This window comes from Pleurodeles waltl, chromosome 11, assembly GCF_031143425.1.
Source record: "Pleurodeles waltl isolate 20211129_DDA chromosome 11, aPleWal1.hap1.20221129, whole genome shotgun sequence".
NCBI classification, from domain to species: Eukaryota; Metazoa; Chordata; class Amphibia; order Caudata; family Salamandridae; genus Pleurodeles; species Pleurodeles waltl.
Window position 1 is genome coordinate 945,838,576 of NC_090450.1, and position 19,518 is coordinate 945,858,093.

The 19,518-nt window shown below is 43.1% G+C and overlaps 1 protein-coding gene across 2 annotated transcripts in view; it reads left to right on the forward strand.

Moving 5' to 3' along the window:
* SPECC1L (sperm antigen with calponin homology and coiled-coil domains 1 like) overlaps positions 1 to 19,518 on the forward strand; it is a 474,653-nt gene that overhangs the window by 112,743 nt on the left and 342,392 nt on the right. Inside the window, exons 2-3 of one of the 2 annotated variants that reach the window (XM_069215113.1) lie at positions 4,284 to 4,473; positions 7,450 to 7,594. In XM_069215113.1, coding sequence (XP_069071214.1) covers positions 4,321 to 4,473; positions 7,450 to 7,594 — 298 coding nt within the window. In that variant the 5' untranslated portion in view covers positions 4,284 to 4,320. Of the gene's footprint in view, positions 1 to 4,283; positions 4,474 to 7,449; positions 7,595 to 7,745; positions 7,755 to 19,518 lie in introns of those variants that run through there. The other variant, XM_069215114.1, reaches the window with a different exon arrangement.

Here is a 19,518-nt window from a genome sequence, read left to right on the forward strand (position 1 = left end):
TGCTTCCATGATAGGGTGGGGAGCACACCTCAATCAACACAACATCCAAGGACAATGGGACATACAGCAAAAACAGTTTCACATAAATCACTTAGAACTGTTAGCGGTATTTCTAGCGCTCAAAGCATTTCAACCCATAATAAGCCACAAACACATTCTTGTCAAAACAGACAACATGACAACAATGTATTACCTAAACAGACAGGGAGGCACACACTTGACACAGTTGTGTCTCCTAACACAGAAAATATGGCATTGGGCGATTCACAACCACATTCGCCTAATAGCACAATTTATTCCAGGAATTCAGAACCAGTTAGCAGACAATCTCTCTCGGGATCAACAGATCCACGAATGGGAGATTCACCCCCAAATACTAAACATTTACTTCCAAATGTGGGGAACACCACAAATAGATCTATTTGCAACAAAGGAAAACTCAAAATGCCAAAACTTCGCATCCAGGTACCCACAAGATCAGTCTCAGGGCAATGCGTTATGGATGAGCTGGTCAGGGATATTTGCTTACGCTTTTCCCCCTCTCCCACTCCTTCCATATCTAGTAAACAAATTGAGTCAAAACAAACTCAAACTCATACTAATAGCACCGACATGGGCAAGACAACCTTGGTACACAACACTACTAGACCTCTCAGTAGTACCTCATGTCAAACTACCAAACAGACCAGATCTGTTAACACAACACAAACAACAGATCAGACATCCAAATCCAGCATCGCTGAATCTAGCAATTTGGTTCCTGAAATCCTAGAATTCGGACACTTAGACCTCACACAAGAATGTATGGAGGTCATAAGACAAGCTAGGAAACCTACCACTAGACACTGCTATGCCAATAAGTGGAAAAGATTTGTTTATTACTGCCATAATAATCAAATTCAACCCTTACACGCATCTGCCAAAGATATAGTAGGATACTTACTACAATTGCAAAAGTCAAAGCTAGCTTTCTGTTCAATAAAGATACATCTTACCGCAATTTCAGCCTACCTGCAAATTACGCACTGAACTTCATTATTTAGGATACCAGTCATAAAAGCATTTATGGAAGGCCTAAAGAGAATTATACCACCACGAACACCACCAGTTCCTTCATGGAACCTCAACATTGTCTTAACACGACTCATGGGTCCACCTTTTGAGCCCATGCACTCTTGTGAAATGCAATACTTAACATGAAAGTTGCATTTTTGATTGCCATCACATCTCTAAGAAGAGTGAGTGAAATTCAAGCATTTACCATACAAGAACCATTTATTCAAATACACAAGCATAAAGTAGTTCTACGGACAAATCAATTTTTTTTTACCAAAAGTGATCTCACCGTTCCACTTAAATCAAACAGTAGAATTACCAGTGTTCTTCCCACAGCCAGATTCAGGGCGTAATTTTCATGATATGTTACGATCTAATGATATAACTACAATTCCTCAATTGAGACAACATAATCTACAGGTTTTTTTTCCTTGTGGACACTGCAAGGCTTGTTGCAACAGCATTATGCGGAAGCAATATACAGTATGCCAACCGGGGAAAGTGAGATATATTAACCAATTTATAACGTGCAGTACTCAATTTGTCATTTATATATTGGAGTGCCCATGCTTAAAATGGTACGTTGGCAGTACTAAACACAGTGTTAAACGCATTCTAGAACATAGGCGGGCGATTACAACTAATGATGAGCATTACCCTGTAGCTAGACATTTTAAGGAAAAACACAACTCTGACTGTACTAAGTTATCTTATTTTGGCATTGAACATGTTTCTCCGTGCCATAGGGGAGGTAATAGAGAACTGACATTGAGGAAAAAGGAATCTAAGTTTATTATAGAATTGGAGACTAAGACCCCGAATGGATTAAATATGGGTGAAGAATTAAATACCCATTTATATGACAACTAGTTGGGTCTACTGACGGTGACAGGATAATATGGAAGGGTTTTAAGTGCTTAGCTTCTTTTGGTGTTCTTTTTGTTTTTGTTTTTGTTTTTCTTCTTATTTATTGCTAAAATTGAGTAAAAGTAGATTTTATGAGTATTTGACTATAATGAGGTTTTTATAATATCTGATTGGGTTTGTTATGGTCGGTTTTGGGGTTTTAGGGTATTAGGTATGAGGTACTAGGTATTGATTATTACATTTATTGATCTATTTATATATGTATTTTATATGTATATACTCATATGTTTATCTATTTTTCTAGTTATTGATATATAATTCTTCTTTCAGGTGTGAGGGGTCGGATGGAAATTTAGTGTCATCATTGTCATCATTCTTTTTAGGTGTCACGTTAGGGTCTGGGGACCCTCCTGGCAGAGTTTACAGATAAGAACATTCTAAGTATAATAATATATTGACAAATATTTTGTACCTTTTGTGTAGATGGAGATAATAATATTGTGCTACAGTGTTTTAATTATTGTATATTTATATTCTGAAGAAGGCCCTATTTATAGTATTGTACTATTTAATTTAATGGTCCGGTGAATATTAATACTATTTAATTACACTGCTCTCTTTTCTCTCTGTTATACTGACAACATTTATATATTGACTCATCTACAAGTGCATTAATATAATTTAAAGTTGGTTATTAAATTACAAAGAACTGCGTACATTAGGGGTTCTGGGTGTATGGATTTATATATATAATCACTTGTTAGTGTCCTATTTCGATGTTTGTGTTGAGACAGGATATAATGGAGGTCTGTATGTGGTGTTTAGCACGTGACCAAGGCTGATGTGTCAGCAGAAACGCGTTGTGGTGTATTAAACTTTCTATTGCTTTTCCTGCAGTCCTGAGTGTGCAATTGCTATTTTTGTTTATTTTTTTGCATATATATACATATATATATATATATATATATCTCCACACCTCTTTATATACATACACACCCTAGGATATCTTGGTAAAACCAACCAGGCAACGGGGAGGCGGGTGGGACCGTGAGGAATCCACAGGTAGCTAATGTATCCACCAGAAAAGTCGTTACCGAAGGTAAGTAACTCGTTCGTTAGGAATTCACAACGCTAATAGCTCTAACTCAAGCAAACGTGAGACACGTTGCATTGCAATTGCTGGTTGTAATTTGTTTTCTTTGTGTGAAGTCGACTTTGTAATGAATTTGAGAGATTGAGCAGAGAATTTACTTGGCATCTCACTACTCCAGGAATGAAATGGAGTGCTGAATGCCATCTAGGAATGTGGTTCTCCAGTCACAGACACAGGTTGGTGTTCTGAAGGTGGGCAAATGCGCTCCCTGCCCTGTTTGTTATCAGGGATCCTTGGGTAAAGGTTGTGTCTCTGCCTACCAAAGGTGGCTGGCTGGGTGTGCATTACTACTGCTATGCCACGGATCAGCTTGATCATCTGGACTTTTACAGCATAGCTGAAAGTGTTCTTGTGTACATACTGAGAACTGCTACTGTGGGGAGGGAAATAGAGGTTATTTAAGAGGCGATTTTCTGTAAAAAAATAAATAAATAAATAAAATGACGTTAAGAACTTGTATGTTTAACCTACTTTGAGGTGTAGCTATTGGCTCATACAGTTTCTTACGGGAAATCTGATTTATAGTTGGCTGCTTAAAATGTGATCCATATGGTTGCCTGTGTCAGGTTTTAAAATGATTCTTCTGACCATAAGTTAATTTATCAGCGAAAGGGCCATGCGGTAGGTGATCTTTGCAGTGGGGTTAAGGGATCTTGTTTGTTTCTAGAATAGGATCCAGCTTCAGGTCTCCTATCCTGTGTGTGACTCAGTGATTGTGTGGGGAGCACAAAGTGGATCACAAGCTACTTTTGCACCCAGTTTTATGTTTGTGTTGCAAATACCGCTCACTTCATTCACTTCTGTGTATTGCATGATAGGTACCACAAGTTCCTACCACGAAGAAATTCCTTGCACCAGACTTTGTGGACAATAAACTTCAAATATTCATATGGAAAATATGTTTTTTTTTTTTTTAAGTTCAGAAGTACTTATAAGGACAAACTAATTCAGCACCTCGTACAACAATTTTTGCACCTAGGTATCTTTTGCATCACTTATTCCGTCCTACCTCAGAGTGAGGCCTCTAGAAAATGGTCTTCCGTTACATCAGGCATTTCATTACTCGATAGGTTCAATGCCTTCCAATTGTTCTGGTCTGAGTGGATTTTGTTGGGATATAATCAACTGCATAACAGTGGCTCTGTTGATGTGCAGACGTTGCTAACTTGCTTATTTGTGACCAGAGTGTTGCTTCCACCTCTTTCAGGTTTCCTTGTAAATGCATCGGGAGCCAGCCACCCAGGATGAAGAAGGCGGGCAGGAGTGCTGGCTCCATGCCCAAAGTACCCGGTAACAATAAAGTGGCAACTAATGAGAAGCTCAAACCTGAGGGCACCTCTTCCACCTCTGTGAATGCCAAATCCTCCAAAGCTGGCGCAGTCTCATCTTTATCCAAGGTAAAAGGAAGGGTTGGTGGGGTCTAACAGGGAGGGTGATGGGCTGTGAGGTTATCCAAATGTGTATGTGGTCATGTGGAGGAATACAAAGTAAAGTGGGCATCTGAGATTAAAGGGAGCTCTTGGTTAGCCATTATAAAATGGCCTGGAGCATCAGAGTGGGGCGGCCACACTTTTACCCAAGGATTTCAAAGTCTGGCCAACGGGTCTTCTGTAGAGAGAGGAACCCCCATTGTTTCTTAAGGTAAAGGATGTTAAGGCTGCATCCAAAGTAAGGAGGCCCTGTAAAACTGTATGTTTTGAACCCCTTAATTGTTCTCTAAACTACAGGGCTCTTTGTCCATTTAAATGTAGCCTTGGACTGAGCGTAGATCTTCTTAAAGTTTTGGGCACATTGTTATATACGCCTCCTCATTAGAATCCTACACGTTCTTTAACGTAACATGGAGTCCAGTATGTGAAAGTGGCCGGGCCTTTTTCCTTATCCACACTGGATATACTAAGCACACCTCAAGAAATGGAGGAGTTATTGGCATGAGAGAGCGGTATTGCTATGGATATCATCTTTAGAGGGCTGAGAGTCTGAATCAGTCCTCCTCTTCTAGCATACTGGATGCTTTGTGGAGGATGTTGGAGGAGGCAGCATTGACTGGATCCATGGTTAGTGATGGGAAGCGCTAAAGCGAACTGACCTTGTTATTTTCCTAGTTCATAAGACCTAAAGAATGGGTGTTTGGATGAGTCCCCTGCCTAGCTTTAGGGAACCGTGCTGTCCTCGGCTTATATTGTTTTCTAGTGAAGTTTCTGGGTTTTTAAGTCTCTCTTTCTAACAACTTTAGATGTCTGTAGTTGAAGACCTATCGCATCAAAACAATATACAAAACAAGTTTCGGATCAGCCCCTTGCTCTTGATTGGTTGACTTTCTGTGAGTTTGATGGTTCGGATTCTATGACTTTTTTCCCCGTTTTTAGTTTTTGTCCTTCCTTTAGAACGTAGCTTCTTTACCACAGGTTTGATTTAATGACGTATGCTTTCATTGCTGACATCCGGGAACTATTTTTTAAGTCTCTGCTACAGAAACTGTTAGCAGATCTGTTGTTTCCAGTCATAATATATATCCCCTGAGTGGCATATGAGTTAGCCCCTTGATAATGATTGGATGAGTTTCTGTCTGTCTCCAGTTTCTGCCCCTGATTCAATGACTTCTCTCCCTTTTTGTGTTTGTCTTGCCCAAGAGCATTTTGGTCTCAGTGTTGTATCCTTCCCCAGCTGACTTCACAGAATTATTTTTTGTTTCCCTTTCAGCGCTCCATGGGCGTGCATGTGCTTCCATGTTTTTCCTGATATCTCAGCCCAGTGCTGTCTTTCTGTTTTCCAGCCCCTCCCCCATCTTGCTTCCCTGTTCCCCTTTTTTATTATTCAGCACCCAGTCCACTTTCTACTTTCTGTCTTCTCCACTGATAGGCTGCTCCCAGGTCATGCTTCCCATCTCGCTCCCAATTTATTTATTCATTTATTTATTTATTTGACTTGGGCCCATGCAGCTGTAAAGTGATACATACCCACTCGCTATCAATTTGCCCTCTCTTCTACTTTTGTTTTATCTTCAAATTACTGTTCTAACATGTCTGCATGGTATGTTGGAACAGTTTATTAAAAAAAGCCAAAATGCCCACCAGTGTCTCATGACACATGAGTTCACATTAGCAGCCATCTTGGAATGGCTTTTCTTCAACAGAAAATTCATTCCAAGATGGCCACCCATGCATACCATGCATAGCGCTGCATGTTTGCTAGTGCATTGGAAGCCATTTTACCATTAACGTACAAAAGCAAACCAGCACTGGCAGAGACAATGGCTTATCCCTCTAAAACTGAAACGTATTGTCTTTCCCAATGCTTGTTTAATTTCTGTTTTAGCACTCTATGGGAATGATTTTTTTTTCTCACTCTAAATCCCCTCCTCCTTTATTTCTTCTTACACTTTCCCCTTCCTCCTGCTTATCCATTGCTTCAACCTTCCCACCCCTGCCGTGTTGCCTTTTTTCTTTAACATTGGTTTTGTGGGTACCAGGCAGGGGCACACTCATTCTCTTATTAGCTTGCTTCGCTCTTTGTGCTTGGCATCATTATGCATTCTTTATTTTTTAATTTACTGTTTCAAAATGACCATCTGCGACTTTCCAGTGGTAAGTTAAGAATTCTGTATTTAAACAAACAAAAAAAAGGATTCCATGATGGTAACCGTGCCCGAGTACTTAAGTGCACACACGAGTGGGTATCTTGGAGTGGTTTTGGCCTACAAACTAGCTAGTGGGGGCAGAGGCAAGAATAGGAAGGGGGAACTGTTAGGGGTTCTGGCCCTGGGAACTGTCAGGAAAGTCACCATAGGAAATCACCCTTATCCCCCCACTTCACCTGCATGCCTTTGGTTGACACTCTAGAGTCAGAGTTCACGTGTGTATGTGGGCCCAATCTGGGGGTGCCCTTTTCCAATGGACAGGGGTGAGGGCTGATTAAGGGGTGTGACCGCTGAGTAAGTAAAAATATGTCAAAAGTTATAAGTGGCATTCAAATGGAAGGTATATGTACACTTTGTGTATTATGTGAGATTGTGTGAGTGCTGCTTGTCTGTCTTTCAGGGTTCATGGTGAGATTCATTTTAGACTCCAGGTGGTTGTAGCAGCCTGAAGTGGTGGAGGGCTTTGTGTGTGTTTGCTCAGAGGTCTGCTGACCTGGGAGCGCATCTTTGGTGGGCTCCGTTCCCTTTGGTACCTCTGCAAGTGTTAGTGTACGTATGAGGATGGGTGCTGAGATCCTCTCTCTTTTAAGTAAACCCCTCAGAGTAGCTGCTGTATAGTGAGCTATAGCCTAGCATTGTGTTGGCGTTTTGTACTAGTGCCTTGGGGTTCTAATGGCGTTTGTCTTTCTTGTATTGAACTTAGCTCTGTTTTTAACAATCTCCATCTTTCCAGGCAAAAAGCAATGACGACCTCTTAGCTGGAATGGCCGGTGGGCTAACAGTGACCAACGGTGTGAAGGGAAAGAAGAGCACTGGAATGTCCTCTGTGTCCACAGGCACCATGACCACCCAGGAGGGCAAAACCAAGAACAGCACAGGTACTACCTGGGGAAAATGTGTGGTGGTGGGGGCTGTTGTACCACGATTATAGAAGTGTTCCAAATCAAGAACAGCACAGGTACTACCTGGGGAAAAGGTGTGGTGGTGGGGGCTATTGTACCACGATTATAGAAGTGTTCAAAATCAAGAACAGCACAGGTACTACCTGGGGAAAAGGTGTGGTGGTGGGGGCTATTGTACCACGATTATAGAAGTGTTCCAAATCAAGAACAGCACCGGTACTACCTGGGGAAAAGGTCTGGTTGTGTTTATGTTTATGCATTTATAAAGCGCATGGCTACCCTAAGGCTTCCCTGTGCTAGGTGAGAGAGTGTGTGGAATATGCGGAGCATCAATGTAATGTTGGATTCATGTTACAGATGTAGTAAGTCCGAATTATTGTGGGACAAGCCAAGCTTTAAGGAACTTCCTAAACATTGGTACTGCTTCCAAGTGCCTTTACTCAAGGGGCAATACGTTCCATAGTTTGGGGACCAAATAAGTAAATGATCTACCCTTCCACCTAGCTCTCCGTATACTTGGGACCTTCAGTAGGCAGCCCTGTGAAGATCTCAGGGGTCTGGATGGGAGATACGGCAATAACAGACCTCTCAATTTAGAGGCGCCCTTTGAATTGAGTACTTTGTGTGCCAGACGCAGCATTGTGAATTACTCTTGACTCAATGGGCAGCCAGTGCAACGTTCTTAAGGCCTCTTTCACTGATTCTGATCTAGGTATTTTCAGTCGTGTTTTTGCTCCCGCATTTTCCACTACCTGTAGTTTTTTAGTGACATATTTTTGTGAGCCCAGGTATAGGGAGTTACAATAGTCCACACGAGAAATCACGAGGGATTGAACTACTGTTCATCTAAAGTGCTCTGAGATAATGCCCAGGATATTACGGACAGTCCTTAATAAGCCAAAACAGGTGGCAGTCCCTTTTATTGAGCCCTGACTTTTTTTTTTTCCCTCGTAATAAATTGCCTGAGCCTTTTTAATTTCACTATGGGAGTGCCTGATCGCAGATTTATAGTCATTTTTTTATTCTGGCTAGTATGACTTCTTACACGTCTTCTCCAGTCTCTTGCAGTTTTTCTTCAGAGAGGCTAAGTAAATATTAAACCAAAGGGCAGGTTTGCTATGTACTTTGTTAGATATCTGGGTGAGTGGGACGCATTCATCTAGAGCAGGAGTTTCCAACCTTTTCTGTAGCGAGAGCTACTTTTGATCATTCAAAATCATTGTGTGCTACCAAAGGCTAAACAGCTTGCGCATTATTACCAGACAATCCCACGCCCAACTTCTTCGACTTTAAGCCTAATGCACATAGCGCCAGATACTATAGTTTGAACCAAATACTTTGACTAGAGGCACTATGACAGGGCTGCCTTGTGTGTCAGTGAGTGTGGTCTTTGGGGATGTATGAATGTGTGCATATGAATGGGATATATGTGTATGGGTAACTTAGAGCCTTTGTCATATGTGCTTGTGACACAAGACATACCGTTCACCATATGTGTCACCGTTACATGTGTAACACAGACATATAACAATTTTTTTAAATGGGGGAAAATGTTCGTAATGTGGAAGTTCTTTCTGCACTTAAAATTTCTCCCATTTAAAAATTATCGTTTTTCAGTTAGAATATGGCACAGTGTTTTAGTGGCCACTGGGAGCAAGAAGCCTGCTGTTTGTGAATGCAACACTTTACAATAAAAAGAGAGAAAATTAGAATGAAAAGGTAACTTAATTATAAAGTAACTTTTCATTTTGAGTTGTTCCGGTTTATAAGCACTGAAAAACATTGTTTTGTTTTCACCGCTGATACTGGGTTGACAAAGACTTTTATTTAAGAGTTAAATATCTCTGTGCATCAGTTATTCACCTCTGTGCCGTGGGTCATAAATCTGACTCCAGCACTGCTCCTTTGAGGCTCTGCCATCTGCCGCCTGATGATGATGTTAAATAAACACAGGCTTCCCTTAAATTTAAAAGGAAAAATGTGACCCTGAGCTTATTTAAAAATGAATATAATAATGCGTTTACCCCATCTACATTCTAGTCTTGAACAAGGGTTAGTGACCTTTCTCTCTGACGATTTCTCGATTATGAATGGGATAAAATGGTGGTCAGTCCATGGGAGTGGTGATATTGTATTTATCTCTATCTACGTATTATTACTGAAAATGCGATCCAAAAGATGACCTTTCTCATGTGTGGGAGCACCTACTTTTCAAATAACTGTCTGGCCTGCAGGTCCTGCATCCATCTTGCTGCCACCTGGTTATTGTGCTCCTCTAGATGCATGTTAAAATCACCTAAAACTGTGAAGGAGCTATTTCCTTTCGCTCAAGTGTCTAATACTTGTAATAGGTCATCCATGAATTTGGGGCTGGAGCCAGGAGGTCTATAAATTAGGACACCTGTGAAATTGCAGGTGGGGGATAGTGATATAGGAAACTGAAAGTTTTCGCATTCTGGGATTAGAAAAGGGGAGGCTATACATCTGAATTTATCTTTCAGTATAATCGCTATTCCACCCCTTTTTCCCTATCCGATCATGTCTGCGAGTATAATAGTCCGACAGTAGAGCCGTCTGTATATCTGCACCAGCGCTCTCATTTAGCCATGTTTCGGTGAGAATCAAAACGTTTAATTGTTCCTCCTCTAAAAGCAGTCTAATTTCTGTTTTTTTTTACCTGAAAGGGACCCTCAGTTAAATATTCCCATCGTCTAGCGCTCCTCATCCACCACTGGGCGCCCAACTCCCTCATTGGATTTATCCTGTATTTTACATGTATAACCACAAGCGTGGCATTGTTTGTCGCCGTGGCCAGCATTAATGAGAGTACAAGAATTAGTTTTATATGGTGGCCTGAGTCACAGAAGTTGTTGAGACATATATCTTTCCAGGCGGGTGACTGGCTGGCTAGAGTTCCTGGCCCCTGGTCTCGTTGGGGCGCAAGGGAGGCATTTGGGCTTGCCTTAGGCACGCCAGCGGCATGCCCCCTGCACCCATCCACTGCGCGCCCGCGTCCCAGACGCCAATAAATGCCCTGGGATTCTAACCAATAAAGCGCCAACACATCGACAGCTCTATGATTAGTGGAATAGTGTGTACACTCTATGGTTGCCCATACTCCCACCTTCGTGACCAGTTCACTGTAAGTTTGGCAAATTCAATTACATAAATCGAAAAAGCTGTTAAAATGGTAAAAGGCTTGAAAACTGTTTTTTTTTTAAAAACACTTCCCAAAAATGAGATTTAAAAAAATGCTCTGCGGTGCAGCACTCTCACCTGCACGCCTGCGTCCCAGGCGCCATTAAATGCAGTGGGATTCTAACCACTAGAGCGTCAACCCACCGGTTGCTCTATGGTTAGTGGAATGGGGTGTACACTTTTGACCACCCTCCCACCTTCTGGAGCAGTTCAGTGTGAGTTTGGCAAATTTAATTGCATAAAATGAAAAAACTGTTAATGTTTAAAGGCTTAAAAACTGCTTTTTCAAAAAACGCTTCCCAATAAAGAGATCACAGAAAAATGCTCCACGGTGCAGCGCTCTCACCTGAGTGGTGGTGGGTGGTGGTGGTTATTGTACCATGATTATAGAAGTGTGAAAAGCCAAGAACAACTTGCAAGATGGTGATGGTGGCTGCTGAAAGGAGGGAAATGGCAAATCAAAAGCTACACTAATCAAGAATGAGGGATGAGGAGGGTGAAGTGTCCTATGACTGATAGCACATCGCACAGGTGGATGGGATTTGAGGTGGAGCCAGTGTACTGCGACTGCGCAGGAGTGCAGGGCTTACAACACACGTACCACAAGGGTGGCTGGGATTGTGTGGTGTAGCCGCAGATCAGGACGTGGCTGAGACAAGCACAGCACCCCTGTGAGGTTGGAGGATGAGGTAGGAGGGGTTGCCATGTACCAGGACCACTCAGCGTAGCAGACATATCATGGCCATTAACATTATGCCAATGTGGTAAGAGTCAGAGTCTACATTAACAGTCAAATCCAACAACAGCACACATGCAGTAAGTGGGACAGTGGTGTAACTGTGTGTGGTGGGGGATCGCTTTTGAGGGTACTGCCAGCGTATATAACTACTTGAGAGGACCTTGCCAGGAACATCACCTGTATCGTATGGAGGAGGCGATGGATAAGGGTAGGAATAATTAGGCACTGTTTTATAGGTCTGGAAGACCTGTAAAACTCTCAAAAGGATGGCATTTCAGACGCCTGTTGTGGTGTTTTCAGCCCCTGTGATAGGGATGATGCTGGATGAGCCTCAGGTGGTACCCTCTGACTATTCTGGTTGCTTTTTACAGAAGAAGCCCGCCGTACATCTCTTCGATCGCCATCTGATTGAAATTCAGGTGTCATTTAAATCCATGGAAATTCAGGTGTCATTTAAATCGATTGAAAATTATTAATCCATGAGGGTGCAGTTGCACAATGATTAACCTATTTATTCATGCAGTTAATAGGCCCAGTTGCATTGTGGGTGAAAGCTCCACATACATGAAGTAGTAGCCAGGTGGAGCACAGTTCTTCCTTATAGGTACCACATTGTGCATGGTGTTTGGGAACAGTTTTTTTGATTCCTGCACCAATATTGGTGCACCGTCTGATATTGAGCAAATCAGTGGCTCGTTTCATTTGCTATATTTTGAGATTGTAGGTTTTCTCATATGGCTTGACTCAAGTTAACCTTACAGCTCTTTACTCTCCACTCTTTGCTTGAGATTCATTTTCATTAAGACAAAAAAAAAATTGATTACACATTTTTTTACAATATTAAGCAAGTGGCAAGAAAGGACTCGGAGGTGGAGAGGGAACACTTATAACAACGCCATTACAAGATATACCTTACGTAAAATAACCATTTGATGTCTAGAAATAGCTGCAGAGATGACCCAGAGGAGGAAAGCAAAAAGCTGATGTGTAACTTTGCAAGGCATAACTAGATACATATAGGTCCTGATAAGATGGGTTTAATTACAGTAAGTGCTATTGAGTCATAATTGCCTTACGAATGAGTAAAGAGATAGGAAAAAGATGAAAAAGTGGTACAAAAAGGTAATATAGAGAGCAGAGATAAAAAATGGAGATAAACATGATGTTCATTGAAAACCATTCAAACAGTGTGTTACATGGAAACTGAAACCTTCGTAATTTGTGTAGTTACTTTTAGCAGTTGCTTGATCATGATATTTTTACAATTTGGAGGTGTTTGTCCAATCTGTGATATAAGGATCAGCCGCTACAGATTCAGGATTACGTTATCCCATGCTCTTGTGCATGACGCCCAAATCCACCTTCCAAACCAGCCGGGTTTGCTTGGTTCAAGTCTAATAAAATGATCTTTAATGCTATTGGTAACCCCAGCTCCAGCAATAACATGTCACTGGTGGAAATAAAAATATAGAAGCACTAATCAGTTGGACCTAAGCAGAAGAGTTCAGGGTTTGACGCATACTGTATCAGGATTATGGCAGGTATATTTGGCCTTGTTGACAGTGTCAGCACGATGTGGTTGGTAGTAGCCTCAACATTTACATTTTCACAAGAGTCCAGAATGTCCTAAGAATGGTCATAAAAATGGGGTTAGGCAATTGTGGGGTTAATGTTTTACTTAGAGAGATTCCCATGTACACGTCCATTGATTTTTCTGATATTTAATGAAGTCTTTATGCCAGTTGCTAATGTTGCCCTTCATTATGTGTGGTTTAAGATTGGCTAAACTGGTAAATTCTTCCTGCTATCTTATTTCGTTTTACTGGATAGGTGACAATGTCAGGTGTATCGGTTAGTTTCCACTTTCTTTCTTTAACTTCTTTTTTAGACAGAGACCTGTCTTTATCCTTGGACCCCTATTGAAAGTTGTGCCTTCAATTTTGAGTTCTTCATTACTATCTGGTGACACGTATCGAGTTGGAGAGTTTAGATTTACAGTATGACTCAATGTTCTGAATCACAGAAATAGTATCTACTGTTACAGATGGAGTCTGATTTTGAATTGTAAGTCTTGGTAATAAGTGCAATAGACAGAGCAGGCAAGCAGAATTATGTGTTCGATGGCATCTGTCGCTGTAGATACGCATGTTCTGCAATAGCTCGCCATCTGGTGTTGGGCCGGAGTGTTACAAGTTGTTTTTCTTCGAAGAAGTCTTTCGAGTCACGGGACCGAGTGACTCCTCCTTTTGTCTCCATTGCGCATGGGCGTCGACTCCATCTTCGATTGTTTTTTTTTCCGCCATCGGGTTCGGACGTGTTCCTGTCGCTCCGAGTTTCGGAACGGAAAATTAGCTAATTTCGGAAGATTTTCGTCGGTATTGTTGCGTTCGGGATCGGCGTACTTAGATTCCACACCGCATCGAAGATCGAAGAGCTCCGGTGCCCTTCGGGGTAGTTTTTCGATCCTCCGTCGGGGCCTGGTCGGCCCGACCGCGTGCTGAAGAACGCCGATGGAACGGACCCCGTTCCGCTTCTGCCCCAAATGCCACAATAAATACCCCTACACAGACCAACACTTGGTCTGCAACCTGTGCCTGTCACCTGAGCACAGCGAAGACACCTGCGAGGCCTGTCGTGCGTTCCGGTCCCGAAAAACACTCCGAGACCGTCGAGCCAGAAGACTTCAAATGGCGTCCGCACCGACAGCCCAACGGGAGTTCGAGGAACAGGAAGAAGAAGGTACCTTCTCGATCCAAGACTCAGACTCCGAAGGATTCGACGATACACAAACCGTGAGTAAGACGTCGAAAACCACACAAAGAAACATTTACAAGGCCCAGGGGACGCCACTGCCACCAGGCCATGGCTCAACCCATAAATTCGGTGACCGACCGTCGGCACCGAAAAAGGCCCAAACAGTGCCGAGATCGTCCGACTCCGGTCGAGACACCGGCACGCAGCCTTCTCGGGACCGAGAAAGTGCTGGAGACAAGCCTCGACACCGAGATGCCGCTGTGGACACGGCTCGCCGCCGAGACAGCGGCACCGAAACAGATCGACGCCGAGAGGTTTCGGCCCCGAAAAGGAAAAAAGTCACCTCGGAGCCGAAAAAACACGCAGACAAAGTTTTGACGCCGAAACAAACTGCAAGCGACCCAGCTTCAGGCTCTTATACAGAAGAGCACTCGCTAACCTCCCAAATGCAAAAGCATAGGTTTGAGGAAGAGCTACAAGCAACTGATGTGGACCATACGCAAAAGCGTATCTTCATTCAGCAGGGGACAGGAAAAATAAGCACCCTTCCCCCCATTAGGAGAAAGAGAAGGTTGGAGTTCCAGACGGAACAAGCACCACAACCAAAAGTGGTGAAAAGAGTTACACCACCACCCTCTCCTCCGCCCGTGATTAACGTTTCACCAGCACAAACTCCATCTCACTCCCCAGCTCACACCACCATGAGCCAGGGTGACCAAGATCAGGACGCATGGGACCTATACGACGCCCCAGTGTCAGATAACAGCCCGGAGGCATACCCTACAAAGCCATCTCCACCAGAAGACAGCACCGCGTACTCTCAGGTGGTGGCTAGAGCAGCACAATTTCATAACGTAAGCCTCCACTCAGAACAGGTCGAGGATGATTTCCTGTTCAACACACTCTCCTCCACCCACAGCTCCTACCAAAGCCTGCCTATGCTCCCTGGTATGCTCCGGCACGCAAAAGACATATTTAAGGAGCCGGTCAAAAGTAGGGCAATCACACCAAGGGTGGAAAAAAAGTATAAGCCGCCTCCTACGGACCCGGTTTTCATCACTACACAGCTGCCACCAGACTCTGTTGTTGTAGGAGCAGCTAGGAAAAGGGCCAACTCTCACACATCTGGAGATGCACCACCCCCAGATAAAGAAAGCCGCAAGTTCGATGCAGCTGGTAAGAGAGTCGCAGCACAAGCTGCAAACCAGTGGCGCATCGCGAACTCCCAGGCACTACTTGCGCGCTATGACAGAGCCCACTGGGACGAGATGCAACATCTCATTGAACATCTGCCCAAGGACTTCCAAAATAGGGCAAAACAAGTGGTTGAGGAGGGACAGACCATCTCCAACAACCAGATACGTTCCTCCATGGACGCTGCAGATACAGCTGCACGGACAATTAATACATCTGTAACTATCAGAAGGCATGCATGGCTCCGAACGTCTGGATTTAAACCAGAGATTCAACAAGCAGTTCTCAATATGCCTTTTAATGAAAAAGAACTGTTCGGTCCAGAAGTGGACACAGCGATTGAGAAACTCAAAAAAGATACGGACACTGCCAAAGCCATGGGCGCACTCTACTCCCCGCAGAGCAGAGGGAATTACAGCACATTCCGTAAAACGCCCTTTCGAGGGGGGTTTCGGGGTCAAAGCACACAAGCCAGCACCTCACAGGCAACACCGTCCACTTACCAGGGACAGTATAGAGGAGGTTTTCGGGGACAATATAAAGGAGGGCAATTCCCTAGAAATAGAGGGAGATTTCAAAGCCCCAAAACCCCTACTACTAAACAATGACTCACATGTCACTCACCCCCTCCACACAACACCAGTGGGGGGAAGAATAGGTCATTATTACAAAGCATGGGAGGAAATCACTACAGACACTTGGGTTCTAGCAATTATCCAACATGGTTATTGCATAGAATTTCTACAATTCCCTCCAAACATACCACCAAAAGCACAAAATTTAACAACACACCATTCCAATCTCCTGGAGATAGAAGTGCAGGCACTTTTGCAAAAGAATGCAATCGAATTAGTGCCAAACACACAAATAAACACAGGAGTTTACTCACTGTACTTTCTGATACCAAAGAAGGACAAAACGCTGAGACCAATCCTAGACCTCAGAGTAGTGAACACTTTCATCAAATCAGACCACTTCCACATGGTCACACTACAAGAAGTATTGCCATTGCTAAAACTACACGACTACATGGCAACTTTAGACCTCAAGGATGCTTATTTCCATATACCAATACACCCATCGCACAGGAAATACCTAAGGTTTGTATTCAAAGGAATACATTACCAATTCAAGGTACTGCCTTTCGGATTAACAACCGCACCAAGAGTCTTTACCAAATGTCTAGCGGTAGTCGCTGCACACATAAGAAGGCAGCAAATACATGTGTTCCCATATTTGGACGACTGGCTAATCAAGGCCCATTCGTTCATACAGTGCTCAAATCACACAAATCACATCATACAAACCCTCTTCAAACTCGGGTTCACCGTCAATTTCACAAAATCCAAAATTCTGCCACGCAAGGTACAACAATACCTGGGAGCCATAATAGACACATCAAAGGGAGTAGCCACTCCAAGTCCACAAAGAATTCAAAATTTCAACACCATCATACAACGCATGTATCCAACACAAAAGATACAGGCAAAGATGGTATTACAACTCCTAGGCATGATGTCATCATGCATAGCCATTGTCCCAAACGCAAGACTGCACATGAGGCCCTTACAACAATGCCTAGCATCACAGTGGTCTCAAGCACAGGGTCACCTTCTAGATCTGGTGTTAATAGACCGCCAAACTTACCTCTCGCTTCTGTGGTGGAACAACATAAATTTAAACAAGGGGCGGCCTTTCCAAGACCCAGTGCCACAATACGTAATAACAACAGATGCTTCCATGACAGGGTGGGGAGCACACCTCGATCAACACAGCATACAAGGACAATGGAACGTACACCAAACAAAACTGCATATCAATCACCTAGAACTTCTAGCAGTTTTTCAAGCACTAAAAGCTTTCCAACCAATAATAGTTCACAAATACATTCTCGTCAAAACAGACAACATGACAACAATGTATTATCTAAACAAGCAGGGAGGGACGCACTCCACGCAGTTAAGCCTGCTAGCACAAAAAATTTGGCATTGGGCAATTCACAACCAAATTCGCCTAATTGCACAGTTTATACCAGGGATACAAAATCAACTCGCAGACAATCTCTCTCGAGATCACCAACAGGTCCACGAATGGGAAATTCACCCCCAAATTCTGAACACTTATTTCAAACTCTGGGGAACACCTCAGATAGACTTGTTTGCGACAAGGGAGAACGCAAAATGCCAAAACTTCGCATCCAGGTACCCACACAGACAATCCCAAGGCAATGCCCTATGGATGAACTGGTCAGGGATATTTGCTTACGCTTTTCCTCCTCTCCCTCTCCTTCCTTACCTGATAAACAAACTCAGTCAAAGCAAACTCAAACTCATATTGATAGCACCAACTTGGGCAAGGCAACCCTGGTACACAACGCTGCTAGACCTATCAGTGGTACCCTGCATCAAATTGCCCAACATGCCAGATCTGTTAACACAGCACAACCAAAAGATCAGACACCCAGATCCAGCATCGCTGAATCTAGCAATCTGGCTCCTGAAATCCTAGAATTCGGGCACTTACAACTTACCCAAGAATGTATGGAAGTCATAAAACAAGCAAGAAGGCCATCCACCAGGCACTGCTATGCAAGTAAATGGAAGAGGTTTGTTTGCTACTGCCATATTAATCAAATACAACCATTACACACAACTCCAGAACATGTAGTGGGTTACTTGCTTCACTTACAAAAATCTAACCTAGCTTTCTCTTCCATTAAGATTCACCTTGCAGCAATATCTGCATACCTGCAGACTACCTATTCAACTTCCCTATTTAGAATACCAGTCATTAAAGCATTCATGGAGGGCCTTAGGAGAATTATACCACCAAGAACACTACCTGTTCCTTCATGGAACCTAAATGTTGTCCTAACTAGACTTATGGGTCCACCTTTTGAACCCATGCACTCCTGCGATATACAGTTCCTAACCTGGAAGGTGGCATTTCTCATCGCCATTACTTCCCTGAGAAGAGTAAGCGAGATTCAGGCGTTTACTATACAGGAACCTTTTATACAACTACACAAAAATAAAGTCGTCCTAAGGACCAATCCTAAATTTTTGCCAAAGGTTATTTCACCGTTCCATCTAAATCAAACAGTGGAACTTCCAGTGTTCTTTCCACAGCCAGATACCGTAGCTGAAAGGGCACTACATACATTAGATGTCAAAAGAGCATTGATGTATTACATTGACAGAACAAAGAACATCAGAAAAACTAAACAACTCTTTATTGCATTTCAAAAACCTCATGCAGGAAACCCAATTTCAAAACAAGGTATAGCCAGATGGATAGTTAAATGCATCCAAATCTGCTACCTTAAAGCTAAACGACAGCTGCCCATTACACCAAGGGCACACTCAACCAGAAAGAAAGGTGCTACCATGGCCTTTCTAGGAAACATCCCAATGCAAGAAATATGTAAGGCAGCCACATGGTCTACGCCTCACACATTCACCAAGCACTACTGTGTAGACGTGTTATCCGCACAACAAGCCACAGTAGGTCAAGCCGTATTAAGGACATTATTTCAAACTACTTCCACTCCTACAGGCTGATCCACCGCTTTTGGGGAAATAACTGCTTACTAGTCTATGCAGAACATGCGTATCTACAGCGACAGATGCCATCGAACTGAAAATGTCACTTACCCAGTGTACATCTGTTCGTGGCATCAGTCGCAGTAGATTCGCATGTGCCCACCCGCCTCCCCGGGAGCCTGTAGCAGTTTGGAAGTTACCTTCAATTATTTATATATGTATCATCTCAACCTTAAATAGGTGCATACTTAGTCACTCCATTGCATGGGCACTATTACTACAATTCAACTCCTACCTCACCCTCTGCGGGGAAAAACAATCGAAGATGGAGTCGACGCCCATGCGCAATGGAGACAAAAGGAGGAGTCACTCGGTCCCGTGACTCGAAAGACTTCTTCGAAGAAAAACAACTTGTAACACTCCGGCCCAACACCAGATGGCGAGCTATTGCAGAACATGCGAATCTACTGCGA